Source organism: Rhinatrema bivittatum, chromosome 6 (assembly GCF_901001135.1).
Source record: "Rhinatrema bivittatum chromosome 6, aRhiBiv1.1, whole genome shotgun sequence".
Classification (NCBI taxonomy): Eukaryota; Metazoa; Chordata; class Amphibia; order Gymnophiona; family Rhinatrematidae; genus Rhinatrema; species Rhinatrema bivittatum.
This window is the reverse complement of record NC_042620.1, coordinates 318,772,957-318,800,508: the sequence shown is the minus strand read 5'-3', so window position 1 is coordinate 318,800,508 and position 27,552 is coordinate 318,772,957. Positions and strand designations below refer to the sequence as shown.

Below are 27,552 nucleotides of genomic sequence, written 5' to 3'. Positions count from 1 at the left end.
GCACCCGGAGCATTAGGAGGGACTACTGATCCGCGGTGAGGTCATTACGTCGCGGCACAGCGCCAGCCAGTGCAGCAGCAGCAGCGCCGGCTATCGAAACACAGGTGGGGGGTTCCAGGGCCCAGCAAAAATTTAGCAGGCTGCAGAGAGGCTGCTAGGGGTTTCCAGGGCCCCACCAGCACAAGGAAAAAGCACTGGCGGCACTAGAGCTGATAGGATTTCATGGGCCCCCACCCCAGGAGAAAAAGAGAAATGGAAGCAGGCAATAGAATAGCTGTTGGGGTTCCAAGGCCCCACACCAGTGCAAAAAAAAGCCAAAAAAAAACCACCATCATAGAGGCATCAGAAACAGAAGGGTTGATAGTTTCCCAGGCTCACAAGTGCACCAGCAAAAGAGGTGCAGCGGCAAAGGCAGAAGAGCTGGTGGGAGTTTCCATGCCCTACCAGCACAAGGAAATTAAAAAAAAAATGGAAGTACTAATAGCAGAAATGCTGGTGAGGGTTCCCGGGCTCCACCAGCACCAAAGAGAGAGAAGAGACGGCAGAAGGGCTGATGGAGGTTCCCAGGCCCCATCAGCTGCACAAAGAGGACCTCAGAGCCCAAGGTGGGAGGGGAAGACCATTTGGTAGAGGAGCAGCAGGAGAGAGGAGAGTTCAGTAGCGTGACGAGGAGGAGGAGAGGGAGACTGAACAGAGATGAGGGGAGCGGTGGAAGAGGGGGTGTAGTGGGGAGAAGGAGGCAGGAGGGGAGCAGTGTGAAAGCAAGAGGCGATGGGGGCTTGGAGGAAGGGAGCAGTGAGAGCAAGAAATGACAGGGATCTGGAGGAAGAAGTGTTGGGGGGGGGGGGGGTGCCAATCCACCCATCTTTACCCATGCCTTCCCCACTAAATGCCCCACACGGATACCAAGGCTTGAACATGGCCTAGAGCAGAGCGCCCACCGACACGTGTTTTCCTGATACGTAACCAAAAAGTGCTGAGGTCCTGTTTAGGAAGATCAGACCTCCTTTACTGAGGTCCCGTTTTTGGCTTGGAAATACGTTGGTTGTAGTAATTTTCCATCCGCATTCTGGTGTTGTACATTTGGCATGCTAGAAGCAGTTTATCTTTTGCTTTTGTATTATGATTTACTTTATTTTATGCTTATTATTTTGTGCCCCACTTCGAACTATGGATGCGAGCAGGATATTTTTATCTTTTTATTTATAAATATATTTTTAAAAAATAAATACACACCCACCCCCAAATAAATGCCAGAATTCACATTTTATGAGACCTAAAATCAGAAGCCCTAGTCATATTACAGTAAAGTGTACCTGCTCAGGGATTTTCCTCTCTTTGTATGCGTGGGGTCTTCCCTGTGCGTTTTAAGTGAAGATTTAGTTTTCTTGGAGATGATCTCAGGGTTATTCATCTTCATTTAACACACACAGAGAAAGCCCCGTGCAAAACAAATAGCAGAAACCCCAAGCAGGAACTCCATTCAGTAGCGTATGACCTGGAGCTAGAAAAAGTAAGAACAACCCTATTACCTATAGCCACCTCTACTAAAAGATGAATCACCGAAAGAAATATTCCTGCTCTTCCAGTTCTAGCTTTCCTGCAATTATCTAACCTTAAACAAAATTAGTAAGAAGCAATTTTCAAACAAACTCAGAAAGAAGAAACAAGATAAAGGCCTACGGGCTAGCACATTGCAAACTGTCAGCTGGCATGACAATAACCTATCGTCATGCACATGGAAGAGACTATCAGCTTAGTGGGATCCCATTCATGTAGTCTATTATCCAGTGCAGAAAACGTGAAGAGGAAAGCTATTAGCGTACGAAGTTAGTTTAATAAAAAGATTTCACCTATAGCTTGTATGACCACGAAAGGGGAAGGGTACATGCCCCGCTGTGCACCCCCATCTACGTGGCATCTATGGGTGAGAATTTTGCTTTTTCCTGAATGAGATAGGTTGGTTTTTCTTTTTTTTTTTGAGAGGTTCTCTCCCTTTTGTGCAGCTTATTTGGCCATTGATTGCAGGAGAGTTGGAATTGTTTTTTTTCAGCCTTTGGTGGGCGGTGGGATTTGGAGAAGACGACTCAGTGCTGGATTCAAGTAGTAGCATCCACATTATTTAGTTTCAGTGTCTATTTTAGAGTCTTTAAAGCCTGGCTTTAGATTATCAACCTCTATTCCACTTAGGATTAATTAATCCTATGTTGGTATCTAATAAACTGCCAGTCCTTCAGGCCTGGATAACAGATCATGATTTTTATACACTATTATAACTGATACATGGATGGCAGAGAACGATTAATCTTGCAGAATCGTGCCCTGCTGGATATTCTTTTTTTCAGAAGTCTTGTTCTTTTGGGAGGGTTGCAGTTATTTACCATGCTACCCTTATACGGCTTTTAACATCGTGCTTGACCAAGGCGGCAGACTGTTATTCAAAGCCTTACGTGCAATGGCAAAACCTTTTAATTGCATCCTTGCTGCTCTTGGCAGCTAATGTAGCCTAACAACCCAGGAGCAATATGTTACCTCTGAGGTCTGTCACATCTTTTGAGCCAGAGAGTTCAAAATGGCTGAATGCACCATTCATATATTTAGGATTGTCAAAAAGCATCCGAGGACGTTGCAGTCAATCCAAAATATGGAAGCACGATTGCTGACTGGCTGTAGATTTGGTTGCAGTATCAGTGGAGTAATCAGAGATTGACACTGGCTGCTGTTAGCTTCATGTCTGCTGTTTAAAGGCTGGCCAAGGCTTTAGCCCTATCTGAAGGAAAGTCTACCGAGATATGTACCTAAATGCATTCTGCAATCAGAAGGCAGTGGCTTTCTTTATGGCCCAATTGTGAAAACAGCTAGGCTCCTCTACAGGAGGGGAGACCAACTCATTTGAGTATCTGATTCCCTTCTTCCAGTACTTCTGCTCTCTCCACTTCCAGGAAGGGTGGTGACCATGTATATGGACGGAGCGAGATAGATGTTTTCGATGATGCAGAAGCAAGCAAGAGCCCTGATACTGCTACGGTGCTAGGATAATATTGATCCAATCTGGACTGAGAAATAAGAAAAGGAAGGCTCATCTTGGCTGGGGTACATTGAAGAGGCCCCTTTCTTTTCTTACCCATGGACACCAGAACCAAGACAGCCCAAATCTTGATGTTGGGGCGGGCCCCACAGATGCGTTTTAGTGCCAGCCATGGCTGCGCGCCGCAGGGCACAGCAATTCCCAGATGGTAGGCGCCCCCCTATGTCATCCACCAGCATTGGTGACAGAAGGCTAGAAGGGCCCGACAGGCAGCGCTCCAAGCAGGTCAGGGTCTTGTGGTCTCAGAGTAGAGTCACGTTTTGTGGTGGGTGGCTCTTCGAGGATTTTAACCATTTCTCAATCCACTACTGTCACCTTAGAAACTCTGTGGAGCAGGCTGTCAGCCAGGATAGTTAAATCTATTTCTTCTATGGAGCAGATAAACTCCCAGGCTGACACTCATTCTACAATTCAAGACGATGAGAGGAAAATTGCAAATTTAGATGTTCAGATCTCCATCTTGCAGAATTCATTAGCTCTTATAAGACAAGACAATGAGATATTACATTGCAAGTTGGAGAATGCTGAGAATTTCTCTCATAAATGTCATCTATATATACTGAATTTTCCAAGATGTTCCTCTAGGTCACCACTGGTCAAGTTGTTAAGATGCTTTTTACTTCCTTAGTAAATAGCAGCCCTTAGTTTACTCTGCCTGGGGATGTTACTATGGGTATTACATTACCTAAATCTCAGAATCTAGGAGTCCCGAGTGCTACTTTGTTTTGTTATTTATGCCTTTGTATTATATAAAAATGCTATGCTACAAATAATTTTCAAAGTTAACAAAAAAAAAAAAAAAAAAAAGATTTTCCTTGGGAATAGAATCGCTATTTTTCATCTTTTTATTTACTCAGTTTTACTTAATTTACAAAGAATAAACTTTGCACAGAAAAACAATAACAATTCATTAATATAAGAGAATACAAAAGAAATAAGAATTATCCCCGTAGACCACAAATATCTTGTATTAAGAATACAGGAAAAATAAAGGAAACTCAAATAAGGAACTGCAACAACATGAAAATCTTCAAACAAAATTGAAATGCCCTGAAGAAGCAAGTTTGCTTACCATAAATGGTGTTTTCCGTAAATAGCAGAATGAATTAGCCATGCTCAATGGGTGAGGTCATCAGGGCGAGACTAGGCGTAGCTGTCTCTCAAAGCTAAGGCTTTTACCCTACTGGGCATGCACGGTAGTTCCCACGCAAATGAGCCTTCCAGAAGTCTCCTCCGTTTATATCAAAGTGAAAACGATTTTTTCCGTAACGTGTAGGGACGCTGTCCAGGGAAGAAGAGCAGGTACGCATGGTTAAATTCATCCTGCTTATCGACAGAAAACATGGTTTACAATAAGCAAGCTTGCTTCTTTTCCATCAGTAAGCAGGCTGAATCAGCCATGGTAATTGGGGAGTCCCAAGCTGAAGGTTGTAAATGAAAAATCAGAGAGGCTACATTTGGTCAATAGTTCTATTTTATCTTGCCTCTGAATTTCCTTTTTTTTTTTTTTAAATAAATACATCTCAGACTCCTCTGTGGGTAGCTTATTACTGGATGAGATACGATAGAGGACTGCTCTCCCCACTGATCTATCTGAATTGGCTTCCCCATGAATGTGTGACTGGAGGGACCAGGTGGCTGCCTTGCAGAGGTCTTCAATAGGCACTTCTCCTAGGTGTGCTAGAGAAGCCGTGGTTGCTCTGACCTGGTATGCTTTCACAGACTGTGTCAGCGTGAGGGATTTTGCTACATAATGTTCAATGAAATTTGTAATCAAATTAGGAAGGAAAAAAAAAAAAAGTGTCCTTTTTGCAACTGGTGTTCCCAACCTGTTTGGATAATAGGAAACAAAACGTTGAGATGATTTTCTTCCGAGGGTGGAGATGGCAGAGAAGGATCTTCCTCAGCAACATCCAGTATATCTGGAATAGGTAATGGTGTGTTCACAGGTTCCAGTAGGTGAATTGGGTATGCCGGTGGAAAAGATGTTTGCTGTGAAAGCAAAGAAGTAAAAACGTTACAGACAGGGAGGAAGTGAAGTCACCGATGGTGGCAGCAGCATCCAAACTTTATCTTTATCCCCTCTTTTTGGCTTTCTGTGCAGTATAAGAAGTGACAATGGCTACGAAGCGAAGAAAAAAAAAAAAAAGGTTGATTTTTTGCCATTTCTCCTATCAAACAAACGAGGCACCGGATAGGCCCGGAGAAGTCTAACTAGGCCTAGATTCCACTGATGCAACATCCCCAGCTGCCACAGAACTACCAACTAGAGAGAAATTTAGAGATTGGTTTTGCGAGCTGCGAAAAGATTTTTTAAAAAAACCCAACAAGTGAGAGCTGCTGCAAAGCATGGCAGAAATTAAAGAGGAAATTTCCTCTTTAGGCCAACGCGTAGATGAGCTGAACACGTGGCTGGACTGTCGAGAAGAGATGAAAAGAATTCACAAGAAGTACGGTGCTACTTTGCAAAACGATAATACCTCCTTAAAAGAAAAACTTGCGGACCTGGAAAACAGGACTCTTCGAAATATCCTACAGTTTCGAGGTGTCAAGGAAATGGAGAATGCCGATTGTGCTGAGACCGTGAGGAGACCGTCATTTTATTCTCAGTGCCCACAATAACGATGCTGCAAGCGATATCCCTGAAATTAAAATCGATAGAGCACACTGGTTGCTTGGGCCGATTAACAGCAACCGCTTTCATGACTATGCCATAAAAGAAACAATTGCAACCGCAGCCAGACAACAACTGGCATAGACCTGCGAAAACCAAGAAATCTCCATCTACGCAGATCTCTCCAGAGTGACTCTGCAGAGTAGTTTAGAACTTAAGGAAATTACTGCATAACTTCGAAAGGAAAATATAAAATATCACTGGCCACACCCTTTTGGTCTCCTATTTACCTGCGACGGGACTTCTACTAAAATCTGAACTGCCGCTGAAGCGACCGCCATTTTAAAACCACGAGGTTCCACCCATGCCACGCAGCCTGCGCCATTGGATAAAAGTTGGCTCCCTAGAACAGAGTTCCCGACATGGCAGTGAGTCTGTAAAAGAAACCGTTGCTTGCGGAGACAAAATGGAGATATTCAGTACTGCCTAGTGAGCCTACCTGACTGTGCAACTGCCATTTTGAACAAAAATGATTTGAGCAGGAAGGTCTATTCCTTTATTTTATGCGTCATCTCGCACCGTGTGAATTTTAGCAGTACTCAGCTAAATATGGTTCATTTTGAATACCTGGTATCCTGAAACTTCACATGCTCACTGTTGAACTTTGGAACTTTGTATAATCTTTGCTGGTTAGGCTGGTAACACTGTGATAGCATTTCTACCACAAACTTTGTTGTACTGATTCGCCGGGTGAGATGGGGAATCTTCCCTTGGGTGTGGCTGAGTTTCCTCCCAAGAGATGAAGGGGTATGGTCTGCATGAAGGTTTAAGCAGACCTTTGGGGTGTCGGCGAGAAAGGTTGGGCGGGTAGGGTTTAGCACTCAGTGTCTTTTTAAAAATAATGCTATTTTGGTTTTGCTCCATATGTATGATATGGCTATGATTTGTGGAGGCGCAGTGTGTAACAACTGTTTTCTATGGAGGGATGAGGGCCATGGGTGTGTTATCCCCAAAATTGAGTATGAGGATATTACCTTAGTCTGCAAAATGGCCACCTTTCGAATATTCTCTATAAAGGTGAAAGGGCTAAAGTCCCCTTTCAAGCGCCACTTATTATACAGAGAACTGGAACGCTATAAGGTGGACATAGCCCTCGTACAAGAGGCTTATCTTAAGTCGCGTTTTGAACTCTTCTTGAAGCACCCTCGCTTTCCCTGTGCTTATTTTCCCCCTTGTGATAAAGGATCGAAGTATTCTGGAGTCTGTATCTTATTTTCCCAGAACTCTGTTTGACCTCAAAAGGTATAACCAAAGATCCGAAGGAAAGGTATCTAATTTTACAAATACTAGTCAACTGAGTCCCGTACACCTTGGTCAATCTGCATGCCCCTAACCAGGGCCAAGGGAGCTTCCTTCAGAAGCTCTACAGAGCGTGGCCTCCTACCATTATGGGAAACTTGACAATTGGGCGGAATTTTAATACAGCATGGGTGCCCACTCTGGATACTTCCGGAACATCAGCTTTGTCCCCATCCCACAGGGCTCAGCTGAGTAATTTTATGGAAGATTGGAATTTGATTGACGTTTGGAGATCCTTTTTTCCATCTTCACGCTCTTATACATTTTAGTCATCTGTACACAATAACTATTCAAGAATTGATTATTTTCTGATAGATAAGAGATTTTGTACCAATGTGCGTGAAGTTGGGGTAGAAGCAATTTTGTGGTCCGATCATGCCCCTGTGTGGTTTGATGCAACGTTTACAAATTCTGATCCAGTGCTCAAATTTTGGTGCCTCAATGACTCTTTGATTTTAGATCTCGAGTTTAGTAGGTCACTTCAAAAAGATATCCAATCTTTTTTCTTTAAATGATAATGGCAAAACCCATCCCACAGTAGTCTGGGATAGCTTTAAAGCCTATGCACATGGGTTGCTCATCTCCAGAGCGGCCTGTTAAGAAATGTAAGAAAAGGAAATGAGAGGATCTAAGGTGCTCCATACAGTCCCTAGCTCGCCAGCATGCATTGAGGGGAACCCCCCACATCTTGACCCAGTTGACAAAAGGCTAGCGAGGAATTGAAACGGGAAGAAGTGTTCAATCTAGCTCACTCAATGAATATGGTATGGCAGGAGCATTTTGAATCAGGTAATAAAGCAGGGAAACTATTGGCACGTAAGCTGAAACAAGTAGTGTCCCAAAATTTAGTGCTTAAAATTAAAGATGAGAAAGGTGACATGCTGTTTAAACCAGCTGAAATCCGAAGTAGATTCCTGAAAATTTATGAGAACCTTTATAGCTCAGATACTAATATTTTTCCGGACGCTGTTTCGGAATTTCTTCAGGATATTGACCTTCCCTCCCTCATGCAGGAAATCCAAGATGAACTGGACAGGGAAATTACCACACCTGAGATACTGTTAGCTGTTAAGGACCTGCACCTAGGCAAGGCACCAGGCCCAGACTGCCTAACAATACGCTTTTATAAACAATTCGCCTCCTATATAGTTGCACCATTGCAGAAAATGTACAATTTCCTAAGGGCGGGGGGGGATCCTTAATGCCAAAGTCTAATTTGGCAGGCATTACGGTTAATGCCAAACCTGGCAGAGACCCCACGGTCTGTGGATCTTATAAGCCCATATCATTAATTAACTTGGATCTTAAAATATTAGCTAAAATCCTAGCAGCCCGGCTCAATGCTCATATAGCTACGCTTCTACATCAAGTCCAAGTGGGATTTATCCCTGGCCGGATGGCTGGTGATAATGTCCGAAAGCTTGTGGACGTTATGTGGTGGGTACATAAAGAATATAATCAGACATTATTTCTCGCCATAGACGCAGAAAAGGTCTTTGACCTCATGCATTGGCTCTACCTTTTTCAATTTAGATTTTTTTTATATTCCGCTTTTCACACTTTTTTCAGTGCTTCAAAAGTCTTGGAGGGCATGGGTTTTTGAACCTGGATAGATAAATTATATGAACGCCCCGCAGCATGTGTGCAAGTTAATGGGGGATACTCTAGCGACTTTATAGTGGGCCGGGGCACTAGGCAAGGCTGACCTTTGTCACCACTCTTTGCCCTATTTCTTGAACCCCTTGCAATTAAAATTAGGAACAATAACATTTCAGGTATTCAGATGGGGGGATAGGACACTTAAACTCTCCTTATTTCCAGATGACATTATATTTACAGTGAGCCATCCACACCTGTCATTGCTTGCTATTGAAACAGAGCTGGATACGTTTAGCAGAATGTCTGGATTTAAGGTTAATTGGGAGAAATCGGAGATCTTAAACGTGCCATGTGACTAAGATGGTAGTCTCCCTGAAAACGCCGCATCCATTCAGGTGGGCTAAACAAAAGCTAAAATACTTGGGGATTTACCTAGGACAACACCCATCTTCCCTGTACGACTTAAATTATCCTCCCCTACGGACTAGTTTCTGGCGGGACTTAGAAAAGTGGGATCGACTATCTGTATCTTGGTTGGGTAGAGTTGCACTAATTAAAATGAATGTCCTACCGTGCCTCCTCTATCTCTTTCATACCCAACCTCTTGCTGAAACGATGGCAGCGTAAAATCTTTAGCTTTATCTGGAACAGGCATCCCCCAAGGATGAAGCGTTCTATCCAGTATGACTAAGCTCGATGGTGGCCTGGGAGGTCCCAATATAGAGTTGTACTATGTAGCAGCGCAGCTTCGGCAAGTAATTGACTGGCATAAGCTTGATCATCCAAAATATGGGTAACGCTAGAGCAAGCACGGGCTGCCCCAATGCCACTTGCCGCCATGCTATGGCAGCCTAGCAGAATATGGAGGAGTAGTTTACATATCTTACCTACAACACGTCACTCACTCAACCTATGGAAGAAGTGGCATTGTAGGTTAGTAGGAGACACAGAATACTTTGTCAACTCGTCTCTTTCACAATACTACTTTTGTACCATGTCTTCAACCTAAGGCCTTTAAACTATGGTTAGAGAAAGGGGTGTACATGGTTAAGCATCTTTGGGTAGATGGCCGTTTGCTGCCTTTTGAGCAGCTATGCATTCTCTACGGGCTGCCCCAATCTGAATTCTTATCTTATCAGCAAATATCCCATTTTTTGCACAAAATATGTATTAAAATATCTCCTGGGCCAGGCAAATCCCTGTTTGAGGGTTACTGCTTTGCAGAAGAGAAAATTAAAAGCCTTATTTCCAAATTGTATGGTATCTTAAAACACGTGCCCCAGGGAAAAAACTGAAGCATATTCTAATCTGGGAACGAGATTTGGGGAAATCCTTCTCGGGAAAGGAGTGGGATGCTGTGCGGCAATCTTTGCGTAGAGTATCAATATCTACCTTAATTAAGGGTTCTACTTTGTAATTGTTGATCTGACTTCTTTTATTCTCTGTTTATTGGATTGCCTATGTTTTTGTTGTTTGGAAGTCAATAAAAAGATAATTATTAAAAACAAAAAGAGTTACAGACAATATCAGTTATTTGTTCCACTGCCTGCCGGGAGCAGTGAGACCAAAGACTGGAGGGTTCTCGACCTACATCTTGTTGGGTATGCACTGGTTCTGCTGAAGTCAGTGGTAAGAAGGAGCAAATAGGCTGGGATGTGGGCAATCTGAAGCCTTGCTGCCATAGGCTTGAAGGGAGCAACGTGCTCTGGGCATCTGTTGGTACTGGCATGGGATGATACAATGGTTTCGGTACCTTAGGTGATGAAAGATGTCCATGGGACCAGGAAGGTCCCTCTGCTGCCATTCCTTTGGAATAGCCTCTGGAGAAGCAGGTGAGAAAAAGCTGTCCCCAGAGGAGGCCGATGAGGGTGGGGAGCAGAACTCACTTCCTTCAGCTGTTTCTTGCCTATGAATCTTGTGTGTCTTTGAAAGGGCAGCAATAGCTGAGGTAGAATCAAGCCTATCCCGTCTTCTGTGATGCTCTACAGGCACTTGTGCCCCCTGGATAATCTCTTGCACCGAATGTGCTGGGCGTATAGAACGGTGCATCTATTTTTTGTTGTTTTCGGCTCCATGAGTGCGTTTTTTTTTTTTTTTACTTCTGCGCCATAGTGCGTTCTATATGAGCCGTCATATGTGCCGTGTGCACCAAACACACTGAATGCATTGTTTTGTACACCATGTATTCAGGTTGTGGCGCTGAGCGCTATGTCTTGAGCGTCATATGTGCCGGCCTCAGTACAGTTTGTGTCCGTGGCGGTGCCACGCGAGTGGGCCTTGACACATGCAATGCCTTTTGAGGCTGCAAAGACACTGAATAACACTAGTCCGCATGGGCTGTTCTCTCTTGCCCTGCCTGCTTATGTATCCACAATGCATCCAGCAGCATGCCTACAGAGACTGGATGGCATTGTTGCTCCTGAGGGCATCCATACCATCCTGGGAGACAATTGAGCAGACCTGAGGTGCTCCCCAACCTCTTCCAGAAATGACAAGGAGGCTGAGAGTTGGGCCAAGGTATTTTCTGCTCATAGTCTCTGAGCCCGGGATGACATCCTACCACAATCTCAGCAGGTCGTTTGGTCATGATCCAGGCCTAGACATAAGTAGCAGTAGTTGTGGCTGTCTATAATGGACGTGATGTGGCCACAACTACAATATTTCCTGAAATAGCTAAAGCCATACAGGTTAGGTGGAAAAAGTTTTGGAAAGCAAATCAAGGGTAATCACATTAACAAGTTTTTAACTCTTCAGATTCCCTTGCAAATGTAATAATTTTGTAACTTACAGATATGTTTTCAAGAATCCTGAGCAATTAGAGTTGTTTCTCCAGAACTGGGGTTAAAAAGCCTTAATTAATAAGTGCTAAAATTCTTCAGTGAATTATTTTCTTTATTTTTCTCCAAAAAAAAGAAAGAGCTAAATATGTTTTCCATCCAAGAAAAACTACTTCCAAAAAGAAAAAACTCAAAATTGATATTTATTACAGCAAATATTTTGAGTGTTGATAAGAGACGGAGAGGTGGTTTTTGAGTTTTTCCTTTTTGGAAGTACTTTATTTTTCTCCACCATAGTGGTCTATGTACAGCGAGATAAGAAAACAGATATACAAATAATACAAGTTATTATATGCAATATATGTTCTCTCTTCTAATGCTAGTTTACTTGAATTTTATTATATTTAAATTTAATAGAGATTATTAAAAAAAAAACCAAAAAAAAACACACACACACAGCTCCAACATGTTCCTTCTGAAGCAGGTACTATTCTTCCCTTTCAGACCTTACAAGTAAGATATGGTATACCTACGATAGATAGCTTCTCCCACCTTCAACTATGGCACTGCATTAATTCTGTGTCATCAGCAGCTTTGGTTCTGTCTATAGTAGATAAATTTGACTCGTTCTTTTATGTGGAAAAAAGGAAGGATATAAAGGGCTATTGGGATTTAGGCCTATGGGTTGGGTATCCTCTTTATGGGCACTGTGGAGGGAGGAGTGCGGGTTTTCAGTGAATGATAACCCATTACCTGCTGAGTTTGTCTCCTAATAGCTATCTTAGGGAGATGCAATTCTGCATCGGGGCATATATTTCACAATCTCTGGCATTTAAAGTGTAATTGACAACTGCAGAGCTGTGTCTTAAATACAATATAGCACCGGGTTCTTTTACTCACAGCTTTTGGAAGAAAATACTGGCATGTATTAATAATTTAATGGGATGCTCCATACCTTTACAAGGCGAAATAGAAAAGAGGAAAGGCTATTTGTGCGGAAATTTGATACTACTAGTGTGGCAAGAAAAATCATCATTTCCATCCTACTGGCAACGGCGTAACGCAATACATTCGATAAGCATGAAATCTAGGGCAGCTCGCTTGTCCTTCAGGGCCAAAACACGTTTTTTGAGTATTTGGGATAAATATATTCAATCCCTGTCTGGTAAGGCGAGGAGCTTCGTTTTGAATTCACCCACATCTAGAAATCAATTGGGGGAGGGAGGGGTAATAGGCGAGGGAGTTATTCATGGCACCGGTCAGATGTACAAGAACATGGCATCTGCCGGCTTGATCTGGTTCCAGTCATGGAAGGGTTAAGAACATAAGAAATTGCCATGCTGGGACAGACCAAGGGTCCATCAAGCCCAGCATCCTGTTTCCAACAGAGGCCAAAAACCAGGCCACAAGGACCTGGTTGGTGAGGTGGGTTACCTGTATGGCTCTTTTTTGTCATGTGTTAAAAGGTTTTGGGGGGAGGGGGTATATACTAGGAACAATGTAAAACGAGGTGGTCTACTGTGAGACAATGCACACAGATACCTGTGTATTTGTGATGTTCCTTTTTGTTTATATTAATGGATGTGATATTTGTAATATTTGTGTTCGATAAATATATTTGACTTAAAAAAAAAAAAAACCCCATGAACACAGCTAAGTGTTTTAGAACTAGAGAGCAATCATTTTCAGTGGCGGCTCCTTGCTTTTGGAATTCTCTTCCTGCGCACGCGTGCATTCCCTGGGTCGTAAGCTTTTAAAAAGGTATGCCAAAGATAAATTAGCTTTAGTTCTAGGGCTTTTACTTTCAAGGCTGTACCAGATTACACTTAAGAGATGCCCTGGAAGGTTGGGGTACATTTTTATAAGATGTGTCATTCAATGTTCTCACTGTTTTAGGTTACTTATGTATGCTTTATCTGCACTCTCTTTTTTGCTGAATATAAGGACATATTATAAAAGTGATTCAATAAATACAACTCTCAGACAAGAAGAGGCAATGGCTCAGTAAGTGGCTCCAAGACATCTAGATATATTTTTAGACTTCAGTAGAAAGTTATTTGCCTTTGATTTGAGCTGAATTTTAAGCAAATATCTTATGTATTTAAAAAACATTCCACAGCAAAAAAATCTGACTTATGCAGGTCATTCCCAATTGCCATCATAGTAATGCACACAGCAAGCAGTGCAAGAGCTCTGCGACGCTGAATGGTACACAGTACACCAAATACTTTCAACATAGTTTTGCTGCAGCATTGGAGAGTATTTAAAGCATACCTGTCTTCCTTCATAAAAGCTTTGACCTGAGCAACGATCCATTTCACTTTGGAGGAAGGGGAGGTCCACACTTTCTTGGCCTTGGAGATTTGCTGCAGATCCTCAAGCACCTGAACATAAGAAATGCCATACTGGGTCAGACCAAGGGTCCATCAAGCCCAGCATCCTGTTTCCAACAGAGGCCAATCCAAGTCACAAGTACCTGAAAAGTACCCAAACACTAAATAGATCTCAAGCTACTATTCCTTACTGATTAATAGCAGTTTATGGATTTTTGCTCTAGGAACTTACCCAAATCTGTTTTTTAACCCAGTTACACTAATTGCTATAACCACATCCTCTGGCCATGAATTTCAGAGCTTAACAATGAGCTGAGTGAAAAATAATTTTCTTCAATTTGTTTCAAATGAGCTGCTTGCTCCATGATCTGAGAGAGTTAATAACTGATTTACATTAACTTGTTCAAGTCCTTTCATGATTTTGCAGACTATCATATCCTCCCCCCCCCCCCCCCACCGCTCAGTCATCTCTTCTCCAGACTAAACAGCCCCAACCTCTTCAGCCTTTCCTCATAGGGGAGCTGTTCCATCCCCTTTATCATTTTGGTTGCCCTTCTCTGTACCCTCTCCATCGCAACTATATCTTTTTTGAGATGCAGCAACCAGAATTGTACACAGTATTCAAAGTGCGGTCTCACTATGGAGCGATTCAGAGGCATTATGACATTCTCCATTTTATTCACCATTCCCTTCCTAATAATGCCTACCATGGTTTGGGTTTTTTTGACTGCCGCAGCACAATGAACTGACGATTTCAATGTAGTATCTACTATGATGCCTAGATCTCTTTCCTGGGTAGCTCCTAAGATGTAATTACAACATGGATTATTTTTCCTTATATGTATCACCTTGCACTTGTCCACAAGTGCCACCTGCCAGAATACAAGATTACACAGCTCCATAAAAATCAGAGTAATTTCTCAAGAAGATTCCCAATTCCTCATCAGCAACACTGGTTTGTCAAACTTTTTTTTTTTTTTTTTTAAAGCACCATGGTTCACAGGGGAGATTTATTCAGCAACATCTGCTTCCACATGACCCCTCTTTACCATACCAGGGCTTGGACTACTTCAATAGTTAAAGAAAAAGTTTGAATATTCAGCAAGGTGGGAATAGAGGCAAATGAAGATATTAAATATTGGTCTGAATAAAGGCTCAATATGCTTGGGAAAGATTTTAAAATACGTTACCATCCAATACCAAGAAGCACCTAAAGAAAACTCACTGTTCTGTGAAAAGGCAGCACCGTGAGCCCTAGAATCCATCTCTTATCCTGGAACATGTGCTGGTATAAACGGTGAATGAAAGGCAGACTTGATAAATAACTGGTTATGGTTAATCCAGAAAGCCAGTGTGAACTATTTTTATTGCCAATTACAGTATATACATCTTATGTTCAGGACTGGCCCAGTGTAAACCCTGCACGCAGTTGAAGACATTTAATAAAAATAAAAAAAAACTTACAAAAGGGAGCATGGAAACTTAATAGCGGTAGGAAGGGGCAGCATAATCTGGCAACTTGTGACAGAGCCAACTAGGGCAATGAAGATTCATGGCCTTCAGAGCCACAGATACAAAAGAGGCCCAGTGTTAATGCTTCACTTACAGATTTGAGAGCTCACACTTTGGATTTCTAGATGAATGTTTATTCAGACCTCCTATCTTTCAGGAAACTGGTTAAAACCTGGCTTTCAGTGCTAGCCAATAATCTGAACTCCACTAACACCTACACGGAGACACCTAATATCCTGTACCATTCTGGAGCACCTTACTTGCACAGGATACTAAACCAAAACCACAATATTAAGCAGTCCATCCCATTGATGCCAGTCTATTTCAGCCCTTCACCTTCTCTAGTAGTGCCGTAACTCCCCTTCCCGAGCAATCGTGCATTTAAATTCCAGAGAACTGCACTGATTCTTGCTTAACCAACTCGCTTTGAGCCATCTTGGTGGAAAAGCCAATTTTAAAAAGTGGGGGTTAATAGTACTTTTGTAAGGTTAAAGACTGTTTAAAACTTGGGTAGAACTAAGGTCCACGCCTCACCTGAGGAGCAGTCCCCAAACCTTGCATGTTAAGTTTCTCAGCCACATCAAAAGGTGCCGTCTCAGCCTTACTTTTTGTTTAATTTCTTTGAAAGACCTTTATAGTGGACCTTACAGGCTGCCCAGTCCCTTTCTACTAGTACATGCTCACTGAAGAAGGGGCAGCCTTTTCAGGCGTAGCACTTCTGCTCAGACTATGGCTGGAGCACACTCAATTGGGAGAGAAAAAAAAATGCACCATGGCACGTCAGGAATGCAAGACAAGGTCAGTACTACACAGGAGAGAAATATTTCGACAGCTTTTAATAGGACAAAAGCAGCCAGTCTGGCGACGTCGATTTCAAGACATTCCTACACCGAACAAGAGCTCTCAGGCCTATCGCTGGGTTTCTTGTATACCACAAGTCCACAGACAAATCTGTTGTGCAAGCTGGAGAATGAAGTGTGTGTTTTTAAAAACTTTCCTTTCTCCTGTGTCAGGTTTGGAGAAAACATCTGATGTCAGCGTTGCCTAGCATCTGATGATCAATTATTCACCACTATGTCACTATTCAAGCAAGTAGAAGGAAGGAAGAGGAGCAGTGCATCCCTCTAAATGGCCCCCTGCTTTTCCATTAACTGAAGAGGTACATAGAGAGCCTCAAGGAGCACAGAGCTGGAAGTCCTAACATTTTAAGATGGAAATGGGGGGGGGGAAGCTGGTTTTGTAGGGCTGCCAGGAGTTTGTTTACAAACCAAAGGCAAAGCTCAGGTATGTGGAACTAGGCCCAGCAGATTTATGGAGAAAGAAGGAAGGGAGGCCCGTAGTGGTATAGTGAAATTGAAAGGTGACAAGGGGTCCTTTTTCATGCCTCTCTCCTTCTTTATGCACATCCAAAACACTACTAAAGCCGGTCATGTCTTCCTCTGCTACATCCCTAAAATCCTTCCCTTCCTTTCTATGCATGCTACCAAGCATTCTTTCTTAGACAACTGCAGTTTGCGGGCCTCCACTGAACCATCTTTTTCCACTACAGTCTATTCATAACTTGGCTGCAACTTATCTTCCTCCAACATTACTCTGATTATGTAACCTCCCTCTTCTCAAGCCACAACATTGGATCCCCATCTACTTCCACAGAGTTCAAGCTTCTCTTACTCACCTATAAATGCATTCGCTCTGCAGCTCATTACCTATCTTCTCTCGCCCTATACTCTTCGTCGTGAACTTCATTCATCGAACAAAACAGCTCTTATCTGTACCTCTCCTCTACTGTCAACTCCCACCTCGCTGTGCCATATGCCTGGAACAGACTTCTTGAATTAGTGTATCATGCTGTATTAAAATTCTGTCTAAAAGCTCCCCTTTTTGAAGCTTAAATCCTAACCCCTTCACTACAATACATACACTTTATACTAACTCATTAATCACGTCTATTCTGATGATGGTAAGTTCCACAGAGCATGGTAGGAGATCAGAGCAGGGACTCTGTTGTGCGTATCTCTACAGCACTGCGTTATGAGTTGTGGTGGTGGATCATTATAGTGCTATTACCAAAAGTCATCTTTTCTTGGAGGTACTCGGGTTGGAACCAGCAGGCTACAACTCTCCAGAAACTAGTCAGTCAGTCAGTCACGGTAGGTGCTGGTTAGGTACCATCCAGCAAAGTCACAGACTTCTAGGTGGCCAGATGTTTGGCAGCTGTTTAGACTGTTACAAAGTTGGGTTGTAAGGCACAGGTGGGTGGTGTTGCATTAAGTATTAATACACACCAAAGAGAAAGACGACAAAAGCTGCCCTGTGCAAGCAGCAATATCCTGCAAGCGGTCAACTTCTGTGGCTGGCAGCTGGGATGCATCCTTGGTAGTGTAGGCTGGAATAACTGGGCAGCCTGGAGGAGCTAACTAGTCCTTGTTTACCTTCATCTATTAAATGAGATTGATTTTATTAGGTCCCTTGTTGGCAAAGGGCTAAGTCTCTTTCAAGCCTGAAATTTCTTACTACACTATGCCTGTGCCAGCAGAAGCCCCTTTGGCCAGGAGACCTGATCATTAGTCTCTTCTGCCTGTCTCACTGTTTTAAGATCTCATCTAAACTTAAGAGAGACCAATGTGAAATCAAAGTCCCTTAGTACCCAAAATATTCTAATCCTACCAGAGTACCTCCAAGGTACACCAAACTGTAAAGCCCCTACAAATGTGCCTTTATATTGACAATTAAAAGGCTGGGCTGAGGTCTCACCTTGCAGAAATAGATAGTCCAACTGCTGTTCCAGTGACAGATGTGGGGCACTGCCAGTTATTCTGCTACCTCAGTGGCTGCCTACATAGAGAGCTTTCAAATGTTACTTTTCAAATGTTTTCTTTGTCTGCTAGTGACCCTGTGCTTTTTCTTTTAAAAGAAAAAAAAAATAAGTATGAACCTTTATTTTTTAAAATAATTGTTAAAACAAAGTAGTCAGGAATTCTTGTGCTGTGGTTATTTCACTCTGAAAGAGTCATTAGGACTTAAAGCTTGTGAAAGCTCCTCCTAACCTGCTCCAAGCATCATGAACCTAAGTAAAGAGGGGACGCTGCTCGCGACTGTGCACACATGTAACACAGACAGAGCTCCATAATAAAACGTACACACCTTTTATGCCAAAAACAGGACCAAAAAGGAAAAATAAAATAGATTATGAGCAAGACAAAGACCGAATCAGAAGCGCTACTGTGAAGATTTTGACTAGCACCAGACTTCTGGTGTAATTACTGCATGGGCCTGGGATCCTACGACGGGACATGCAGCTTACAGGCCTAATGAAACCGCTCCCTCTGAATGTCCTTTCTTTCACTACAATCACAGGCTTGGCTCCACAAGTGAAACAAGGCAAAGTGGCAAAAGCATCAGTGTCTTACACAGACCCCAGAGGAAAAAAATCTCTTACCCGTCTGGCAACGTCTTATGTTTGCAGTGCAAAGGTTTAAAAAAAAAAAAATTGGTTTTTTATCACCTCCTGAAATGGGGGATAAGAGGAGGAAGAAAATAAATGAGTAGGAAAAAGTACAAGACTGAATTCTGAGAAGTCTGAGCATTTTAAAGATACCACCCCCCCTCATTGTGCTATTTCACTGCTAGTAGAGGCTGCTTCACATTTTCCTAACTCTCACCGTCTGGGCAGTCTACTTCTTGTTACAGAAATATTTCTGAACAGATAGTCAAATTCCTTTAAAAGCCAAAATGTGTGCACAACCTTGAAAACGAGGACATTTGCTCTTGGGCTTCATGAATAGGAAAAGCCCATTCTCACCTGGTGGCAAAGGGAGCAGCAGTCAAAGCAGACGGCTGCCTTCGGAGCCCCCCTCAATCGCCCAAGCAGCCGGATTTAAGGACCAGAACCACAGCGACTGGGCTAAGTGAGAGCCGGTAGGGGAACAATCCCCAGGTATTTGTGAACGAAGGCCGAGGTGGGAGTAGAAAGGAACACTAGGAAACTGCCAGGTCAAAGATCGAGCCAAGCAGCAAAAGCTCCATGGGGAATAACCTGAGCGGACGCACTTGTTAGCCAATGCAGACAGGATGTTCCAACACACATTTGAAGAAAGATTTGGTTTTGCTTCTTTGAGTGCCAGCTGAAAGGTTTTTAATGGGATTTTATAATCAATGGTCAATAGCTTATTTTGATCATTTCCTAGTTTATTTTTTTGATAACTCATGTTATTTTGTTTTTCTTTGACAATGACTGAGCCTGTATGGAAAGGCAATTTTATAACTGAAATATTTTGTGGATACAATAGACAACCATCTGCCTCACTCCCAACAGTGGCAGCACGAACTACCAACTAGAGCCCATTTTAACAAGCTTCGTTAATCTATACATTTCTATACCGAGTTTAAACGATCAGTGAACGCCAAGGAGGGGAGGTTTTACCTTGCGCCCTGACCCAGCAGGGCAGCAACATAAAACAGCCAACTCTAGAAATCACCCTCTCTGCAGTCCATCACCTAGGACTTACAGGCCACGAAATCTGCTGACATGCAACTGCCTCCCACCAGATCAAGCATTTTTGTATTTTATTCCGACTCCTTCCCTAGGCTCCAACTGCAGACAAATGCACAAGTCACAGCAGGCTTGTTCAGACTACCCCTAACTACTCATCTCACTGGGGTCCCCCAAACGGCATTCCAAAACCATAACGACGAGATCAAGCGTGGGATACTGGATATCCAAAGCAAACAGAAAACCGGTGTCAGTCATTCAGAATAAAAGCCCCTTGGGTCCACTCTTCAGGGTTATAATCAGAATTGTAAGGAAAAGAAGAGCCGGCCAGGAAAGCAGCAGGAACTGGGACAGTCTTTGATGGGTTAATTATTTTTAATATAGCCCGCTGGCGTTTCTATTAACAGAAACAAGAGTAAAACATTCACAGCAGCTTGAAGCTATACTAACCAATTACAATTGGCCCTCTCTTTCACGGAAGGACAAAAGGCCGGATATGAGTGAGTAAACCACACATCTCACTTAGATCCTGCTTTCCCACCTGAGCTATCCTCTGAGCAACTATTTGCATTTTGCTGGCAGTAGCAGGAGAGAGTCCCCATTGCAATGCGTAATAAGTTTCTGCAGGACTCCTGGACCTGTGTCAAAAAGACACGGGGTGGGGAGAGCCAAACCATATATGGCACAGCATTTCAAAACTACATGAAACAATCAGTAATAGTCTGACATTATCAATAAAAACAGTTTCTATTGAGTTATTCTTGAAACTCCTTCAGTGCTCCCAGAACTCCCCTGAAGCCATGAAAAACAGCCCTTCCGGGCTGGGAGGCTTCCACTGGGCTCACTTAACTGGGAAGCCCCAGAAGCCTGGCCTACAGTTTGCTGTCAATAAAGCAGAAAAAGCTGAGAAAGGCAGAACTGCCCAAAAATTCTCGAAGTTCCTGCTGCGCCAGACCAGTACCATCCTGCCATCTACTGGAAACAGAGAATACAGGCTTTTTGCTGGAGCTGCACCCTGGTAATTAAGCAGTGATGATGTCAGAAAAAGATGCATCCTCGGCCTCCATCTGCTAGCAGGGGGAGAAAATCCCACATCTGGACCGGTATAGCAGAATGATAAGGAAAATGCTTAGTTATTTCACAAAGTTTTCTCTTCTATGCTTTACAGTTTTTATTTAAAATTCTATTTCATAATGCTTTATAGCTTTTAAAAAAAGGTTGGCTGGGTTTAGAAGGCTTTCTGTGGGTGTATAGTGCTACAGTGATTACATCTGTCCAATAAAATCATTGGCTTAGTTCCATTTTCTGCAATTCTGAGGTCTGTGTGTATCTCTGTTCCTTTTATATTTGTCCAGCTTTGAGCCCTCTCCTGAAACTTGTTCTCTAGGATCTCCTCCGTGATAAGTTTGATGAGGGGAGGGGAGCCTCAAAGGAGCATCAGACCCAGTGTGATCCTCCATAAATCTGGTTAAAAACAACATTAACTTATTCTCTTGGTGAGGTTTACCCCCTCCCACTGTCTCTTTGCCACACGGACCTCACCTCGCTCCTCAAACCGTCTCTGCCTCCCATTCCCACTTTGCCCAGACTAAGGCTGACTTCTCCCATGTCAAGATCATTATTTCTCCACCAGACTGCTTCCTCCACCCCCAGTTCAGTCACCCCACCTCCCTCTGGCTTGTGGTACTCTCTTTTTCTAAAATCAGAGAGAAGGAAACCGCACCAAACTCACTACTCATTCCTCCGACCCCATTCCCACTCAGCAACCCAGTTTTACCTCCGCTGCAGTTATCCCTTCCATCTATCACACCTATAGCGACTCCCATCTTCCTTTAAACATGCCGCTGCTTAAAAACCCTTCCTAGGACCCTATCTGCCCTACTAACCATTGGCCCATTTCCCTCCTCTCTTTTGCATCCAAACTGCTCAAAACACAGCTCACCTCCATTGTGTCTTGACTTTTTCATCTCAAGTCGTTCTGGATCTGCTTCACTTTGGCTTTACCCCTCTACTCTCCAGCAAACTCTTCACTCAAGTCTCATCCTCCTTGATCTACCTGCTGGTTTGTTTGGTTTTTTTCAAAATACTTTTTATTTCGGAGATAGGCAACATGAACAATATCAAAATGTTTTCGCAATATTCAAGCAATACATAGCAGTACAGACAAGACTGCAACAAGCAATCTTTACACAAGATTGCTTGTTGCAGCCCTCCTTTTCTGATATCTTCTATGAACCCCTCCCTCCCATCTCCTCCATACTAAATAGAGACAATCAATCTATGCCATCACACTTGCTACCCATTCACACCAACAGACATCCACCCCGTTATTGCCGAGTTATCCAAATAGAAACAAACTATACTAGAAGAACAAACTATGGTATCCATAGAGGCGAGTAGCCAAGAACTATCAGGTTACTCTGAATATCTTTTGGTAATAAGGTGAAGCAAACAGCCCAGATAGTGCAGTATTCTTTACTCATCTTCCGACTTCCTCCTTTAAAGTCCATCCACTCCATCTGCATAACAGAGGCTATCCGATGGTACCATGTTACTAGTGATGGTGAAATTATTGGTTCGATCCAATTCTCCAAAATAGCGTGACAGGCAAGTAAAATGGCTATTCGTCCAAACCTGTTTTTCGAAGAGGACTACCTCTGTAGAGATCCTTTCAGTCCAGCCATAAGCAACGTGCCGGACTTCTTAAGTAGAGCTTCCGTACATCTAGAAATAAACTCCAGCACTGTATTCCAGTATATACTCAAACTAGGGCACGTGAGCAAGCAATGCGATAAAGTCCCAGCTGTTTGATTACATTTAATACACAACATAGATGGCAGCCGTCCCATTTTATAGCGCAGGACATCATCGCAAATGGCATGATGTAATATCTTGAACTGTAATTCCCTAAGCATATAATCAGGAACATGAGTGTACAGTGATTTAAAGCACATAAGAACATACCCTGGTGTAACTACCTCATTCCAGGTTGAAGACCAATAGGACGCTAGATGAGCAATATATGTGGGAGTTTTCGAAGACGTTTACTCAAGTCACTCCACCCTTTAATTGAATTGCGAGTTAAGGCCATATCAAGCACCTTTTGGGCAAACAGATTCCAGCCCATAAAGTTCAGCCTTCCAGGAAAAGGTCTGAAGATAATGCCGGGCTTGTAAGTAAGCAAAGAAGAAAAAAAAGAAGTGCATATTCGGAAGTTGGTAAAGCCGCACTAAGTTTTCATAAGTTTATATATGTGGGTTCTCTCGATCATATAGATGGTAAATGAACAGTAGTCCATGTTTAGTCCAAGTAGCGAAAATTCCACTGCACTCCTGGCCAGGTAAAAAAATCTTTATGACCAAGCAGCAGGAGAACAGACCAGGCAACTATTCTTGAGATCGTAGCCAAGGCCAGTCCTTACAGCATGGGTTAATAAATTGTTTTGGACTGTCCAAATTATGTAGAGTCTGTAGAAACAAGGGAGACCAAGGTGCCATCATGCAAGGCAATAGGCCACCTTCAAAATAAGTGTATTTACCTGTCAACCACTCTCCTTCAAAACGAGGTTGACACGCCATATTGTATATTCAAAAATCTGGAAGCCCCAACCCTCCTGTCTCCCTAGTGTTTTGAAGTATTTGATAATTGTTGCGAGCCTGGCACCCTGCCCCTAGAAACCTTTGAAAAGCCGAATGCAGCCACAGCAACTCTTTACTGGGCAGCCAACAGGGGAGCATGTGCAACTTGTACAGAAGCTTGGGGGCTTACCTGCTGATTTTCACACATCGTACTCCACTGGATCTTGGGAGCCTGTTCTGACATGGTTTCTTCTTATCTCTCCCATCATGCTTTTACCATATCCTCTGACTTTTCTTCCTACATTGTTAGTTCAATATCCATCACAAGAACATAAGAGGTGCCATGCTGGGTCAGACCAAGGTTCATTCAGCTCTGCATCCTGTCTCCAACAGTGGCCAGTTCAGGTCACAAGTACCAGGTAGATCGCAAAAAGTAGAGCTGTTTCTTGTAGCTCACTCCCCGGGATAAGCGATGGCTTTTCCAAGTTGCCTGGCTAATAACGGTTTATGAACTTTTCCTCCACGAACTTGTCCAAACCTCTCAAAACTGTACTATACCAGTTACCTTGATCACATTTCTGGAAACAGATTCCACAGCTTGATTTGGCACTGAGTAAAAAAAGTATTTCCAATGATTTGTTAGTTTCATGGAGTGTCCCTTAGTTTTAGTATTATTTGGAAGGGTAAATAACTGCCCCTATTTATCCATTCCAGCCCATTCATGATTTTAAATAAACCTCATTCAGGCATCTCTTTTCCAAACTGAAGAGCCCTAATTGGTGCCTGAAAGGTTTGCCCTGGGCCCTCTGCTCTTTTTGTACACCTCCTCCCATGGCTTTCCAATCCATTTTTATGCAGACTTCCCTCTACACCAGAAATTGCGCTAGTCTCAAACTGCAGCCTGCGTGTCTGACAATCCTGCCTGGATGTCCCACTGCCACCTTAAACTTCACACAGCTAAGACAGAACTTCTCTTCCCCTCTTCCTTCTGTGTCAGTCTCGTAACCAAGGGGGGGGCAATCATCTTTGGTGTCTCTCTTCCCTCCAACTCACATCCAAAAACACTGCTAAAGCACGTTTGTTCCTTTAGAAGAATGCTAAAACCCATCCCCTTCCTTTGAGCAGGCTAGCAAAAATCATCAATGGGAGACCCATTTCCACAACTACAAACTGCTCCTCACGGGTCTCCCGCTGAAATCTCTTCCCTCAACATCACTGACTGCAAGCCCTCTTCTCAAGGTGCTACATTGGCTCCCTTTTGTCTGCTTCCACATACAGTTCAAACTCCTCTTGCTGGCCTTCAAATGCATTCAAGTCTGCAGCTCCCCATTATCTATCTTCCTTTTTTCTGCCTACACTCTTCCTGAGGAATTCCCGTCACCAGACAAGTCAATTATCTGGGCTCTTTCCATCACCAGTTTCTGACTATAGCACAACTAGGTGGAAAGCACGTATGCCTGGAACAGAGCCTTCTTGAGTCAGTGCATCATGCTCCCTACCTGGTCATATGCAAAGTCAGGATAAAAACTCACCTTTCTGAGGTTGTTTTTACATCTTAAAACATTTCTCTATAATAAATACATTTTCCACAGACTCCCATTTGTTCTGACTGCACTGTAAGCTCCACACAGCATGAACTGTCTAGTACAGCGCTTCTCAACCGGTGTATCGCGACACACCAGTGTGTCACATGCTACCGGTCTCCCGCTGCTCTTCCCCCCCCCCTTCCTTCACCAAGCGAGAGGCAGGTTATCAGCAAGTTCAAGCCTGGATGGGAATGGCAGCAGCGTTAGTGGAGGCTGGCAACTGTGGCAGGGCCTTTTCTTCTTCCTGCACCTGCCCCGGAACAGGAAGTGATGTGCAGTGGGGTGCGCAGGAAGAAGAAAGAGCCATGCTGCATGAAAAAGTAACAGCGGCAGTGGCGGCCCCGAGCAGTAGCGTGGGCCCGAAGCAAAATCAGAAGCAGCCAGAAATCAGCACAGGAGACAGCAGAAGTAGCCTCCCGTGGCCGATGGGATTCTTCTTTCTTGGCCTGCGGGGCTAGAGGAGGACGCTGCTACAGTTACCATTTGTGCTCGGGGGGGGGGGGGGGGGGGCAGGAAATGAGAGAGACAGCCAGCTTGTCTGTAAGTGAGAGCATTTGATTGAGATCATCTATGTAAAGTGTGAGAGAGAGCATGTGTGTGATTGAGAGAAACTGGTCAGAAAGGTGATGTGTGTATATAGGAGACAATGGAAGTGACTGGTCAGGGAGATGACTGGAGTGTGCGTGCATGAGAGAGACTGTTCGGAAAGGTGGTGTGTGTGTGTAAGTGTAAAAGAGAAAGATTGATCAGGAGATGATTGGTGTGTGAAAAACAGAAACTGGTGATGGGGGTGTAACGAGAGAGAGAGAGAGAGAGAGATAGATAGATCATGGGCACTAAGGAAGAGGACCATGAGTACAGAGCTTCAGCCACCACTGCTTCTGGCTGGCCTGCATGGAAGAGGAGTAGGAGAGCTGCTGGAGGGGGTTAGTAAAGGTGGCTTTAAGTTAACTTTTCTTGATTGACTGCCATTTTAATTACTGAATATTATGTGATGTGTCTGCTGTTTTGAAATATTTTATTGGTGTTTGGAGAATTTTAAATAATTTTTATGAGTTTTTAATTGTTGGATATTATTCTGTTCATAGTTGTGAAACATTTATTCTGCTTATTAATATAGTTATACAATTATTTCTGTGTTGGGATCTATAGCTGCTTGGCTAGTTCTGTTTTCCTGATAGGAGGTGTATTGGTGTTTAGGGCCTGATTTAATATTTGTAGTGTTGCCTTTTCATAGGCAGGGTTGTTACTGTTTGAGTGTATTCCATAATACAGGTGTAACTGTGTGCGGATTAGTTTATGTGCATTACTGCAGATCCTGGACGGTTCTGTGTTTGTGACCGAGGTGATGTATTTTACTAGCATGAAAGCATTTGTATCAGTCTTATTTGTTGTATTTTCTCAAGAGGACATGCATTAGTGATAAACTGCTGACTTTTCATAAGTAGGGCTATTGAGCCTGGTAGTTGGAGTTTGTGTTGCTGTTACTTAGATGACACTAGAACCAGAATATATTCTTTGGAAGGTGAGTTGTACGGGGTATGTCATAACTCTGCTTTACATCCATAACTGTGGGTCAGGGGGGTTCCTAAGGATGCAAACTGCACTTTTACACTTAGCCCCATGATGGTCACGTGTTCAGTGTGTCACGCATGTGAGAACCATCTGTCAGGTGTGTCCCGACAGAAAAAAGGTTGAGAACTACTGGTCTAGTACGTGCATCTGTACAGTGCTGCATCCATCTAGCAGCACAACAGAAATAAGCAGTAAAAGCACGAGTACTACTTTGTTTAAAAATGAATGATCTATATAAAATTGGGGCCAGATAATGTATAGAAGACTTTTTTTTCATTTCAAAAAATAACTTACTTGGTTCCAAGATATTTCTTATGAAAACACAGTTGAGACAGATATAGTTTTTGTCTAAAAAGCAAAAGGTGTTGGCACTAAGGGCCATCTTTAAGCTACAATTTCCTTGTAGATGTTTGGTTAGGTTAGATATTGCTAGGTATGGGTTTTTTGATCCAATTCAGTTAGAAAGTTTTCTTAAAAGGGAATTCCCTAGAACCAGTTCACCACTGATTATCATCTCCAACTAGAAGGCCGCAGCAATCTTCAGTTTCTCTTTCCCCAGCAGCAGGCCTGTAGGATATCCTCTCGCCAGCAGAGGGAGTCAGAGAGCCGCGCTGATCGGCTGCTGCTTCTGTTTTCCCCCTCTGCCGTCTCTCCTCTCCTCTGCAGTTGAAAGGGCATGGGGGACCGCCCTGTAGTCTCAAGTCCTGCTGGCCCCATGCGGTTCCCATTACAGAGGGCATCAGGCGGAGGAGAAAGAAGCAGCAGCAGGTAAGTGCTGTTAGAAGAGGCAGTTGAATTTGCTAAGAAGCTGGGGGTATTGGGGGAAGAGGGAAGGAAAGTGAAGGTGATGAGGCAAGGAGAAAGAGAAAGGGGAAGAGAAGGGGATGATATCAGAGGTGGTGGGGAGGGAGGAGGGAACAGAAGGTGATGTGGTGGAGAGAGGATGAGTATTGCAGTGGTATGAAGGGAGAGGGAAGAGAGGAAAAGCTGGAGATGACTTGAGTGAGTGGGAGATGGGAGACAGGGAAGAGAAAAAGAG

General features: G+C 43.3%; 1 protein-coding gene across 2 annotated transcripts in view; it reads right to left on the bottom strand.

The window, feature by feature from the left end:
• The window catches only part of LAS1L (LAS1 like, ribosome biogenesis factor), a 145,787-nt gene that overhangs the window by 95,487 nt on the left and 22,748 nt on the right, over positions 1 to 27,552 (bottom strand). For both annotated transcript variants that reach the window (XM_029607559.1, XM_029607558.1), the window contains exon 7: positions 13,712 to 13,821. In XM_029607559.1, coding sequence (XP_029463419.1) covers positions 13,712 to 13,821 — 110 coding nt within the window. The remainder of the gene's footprint in view (positions 1 to 13,711; positions 13,822 to 27,552) is intronic.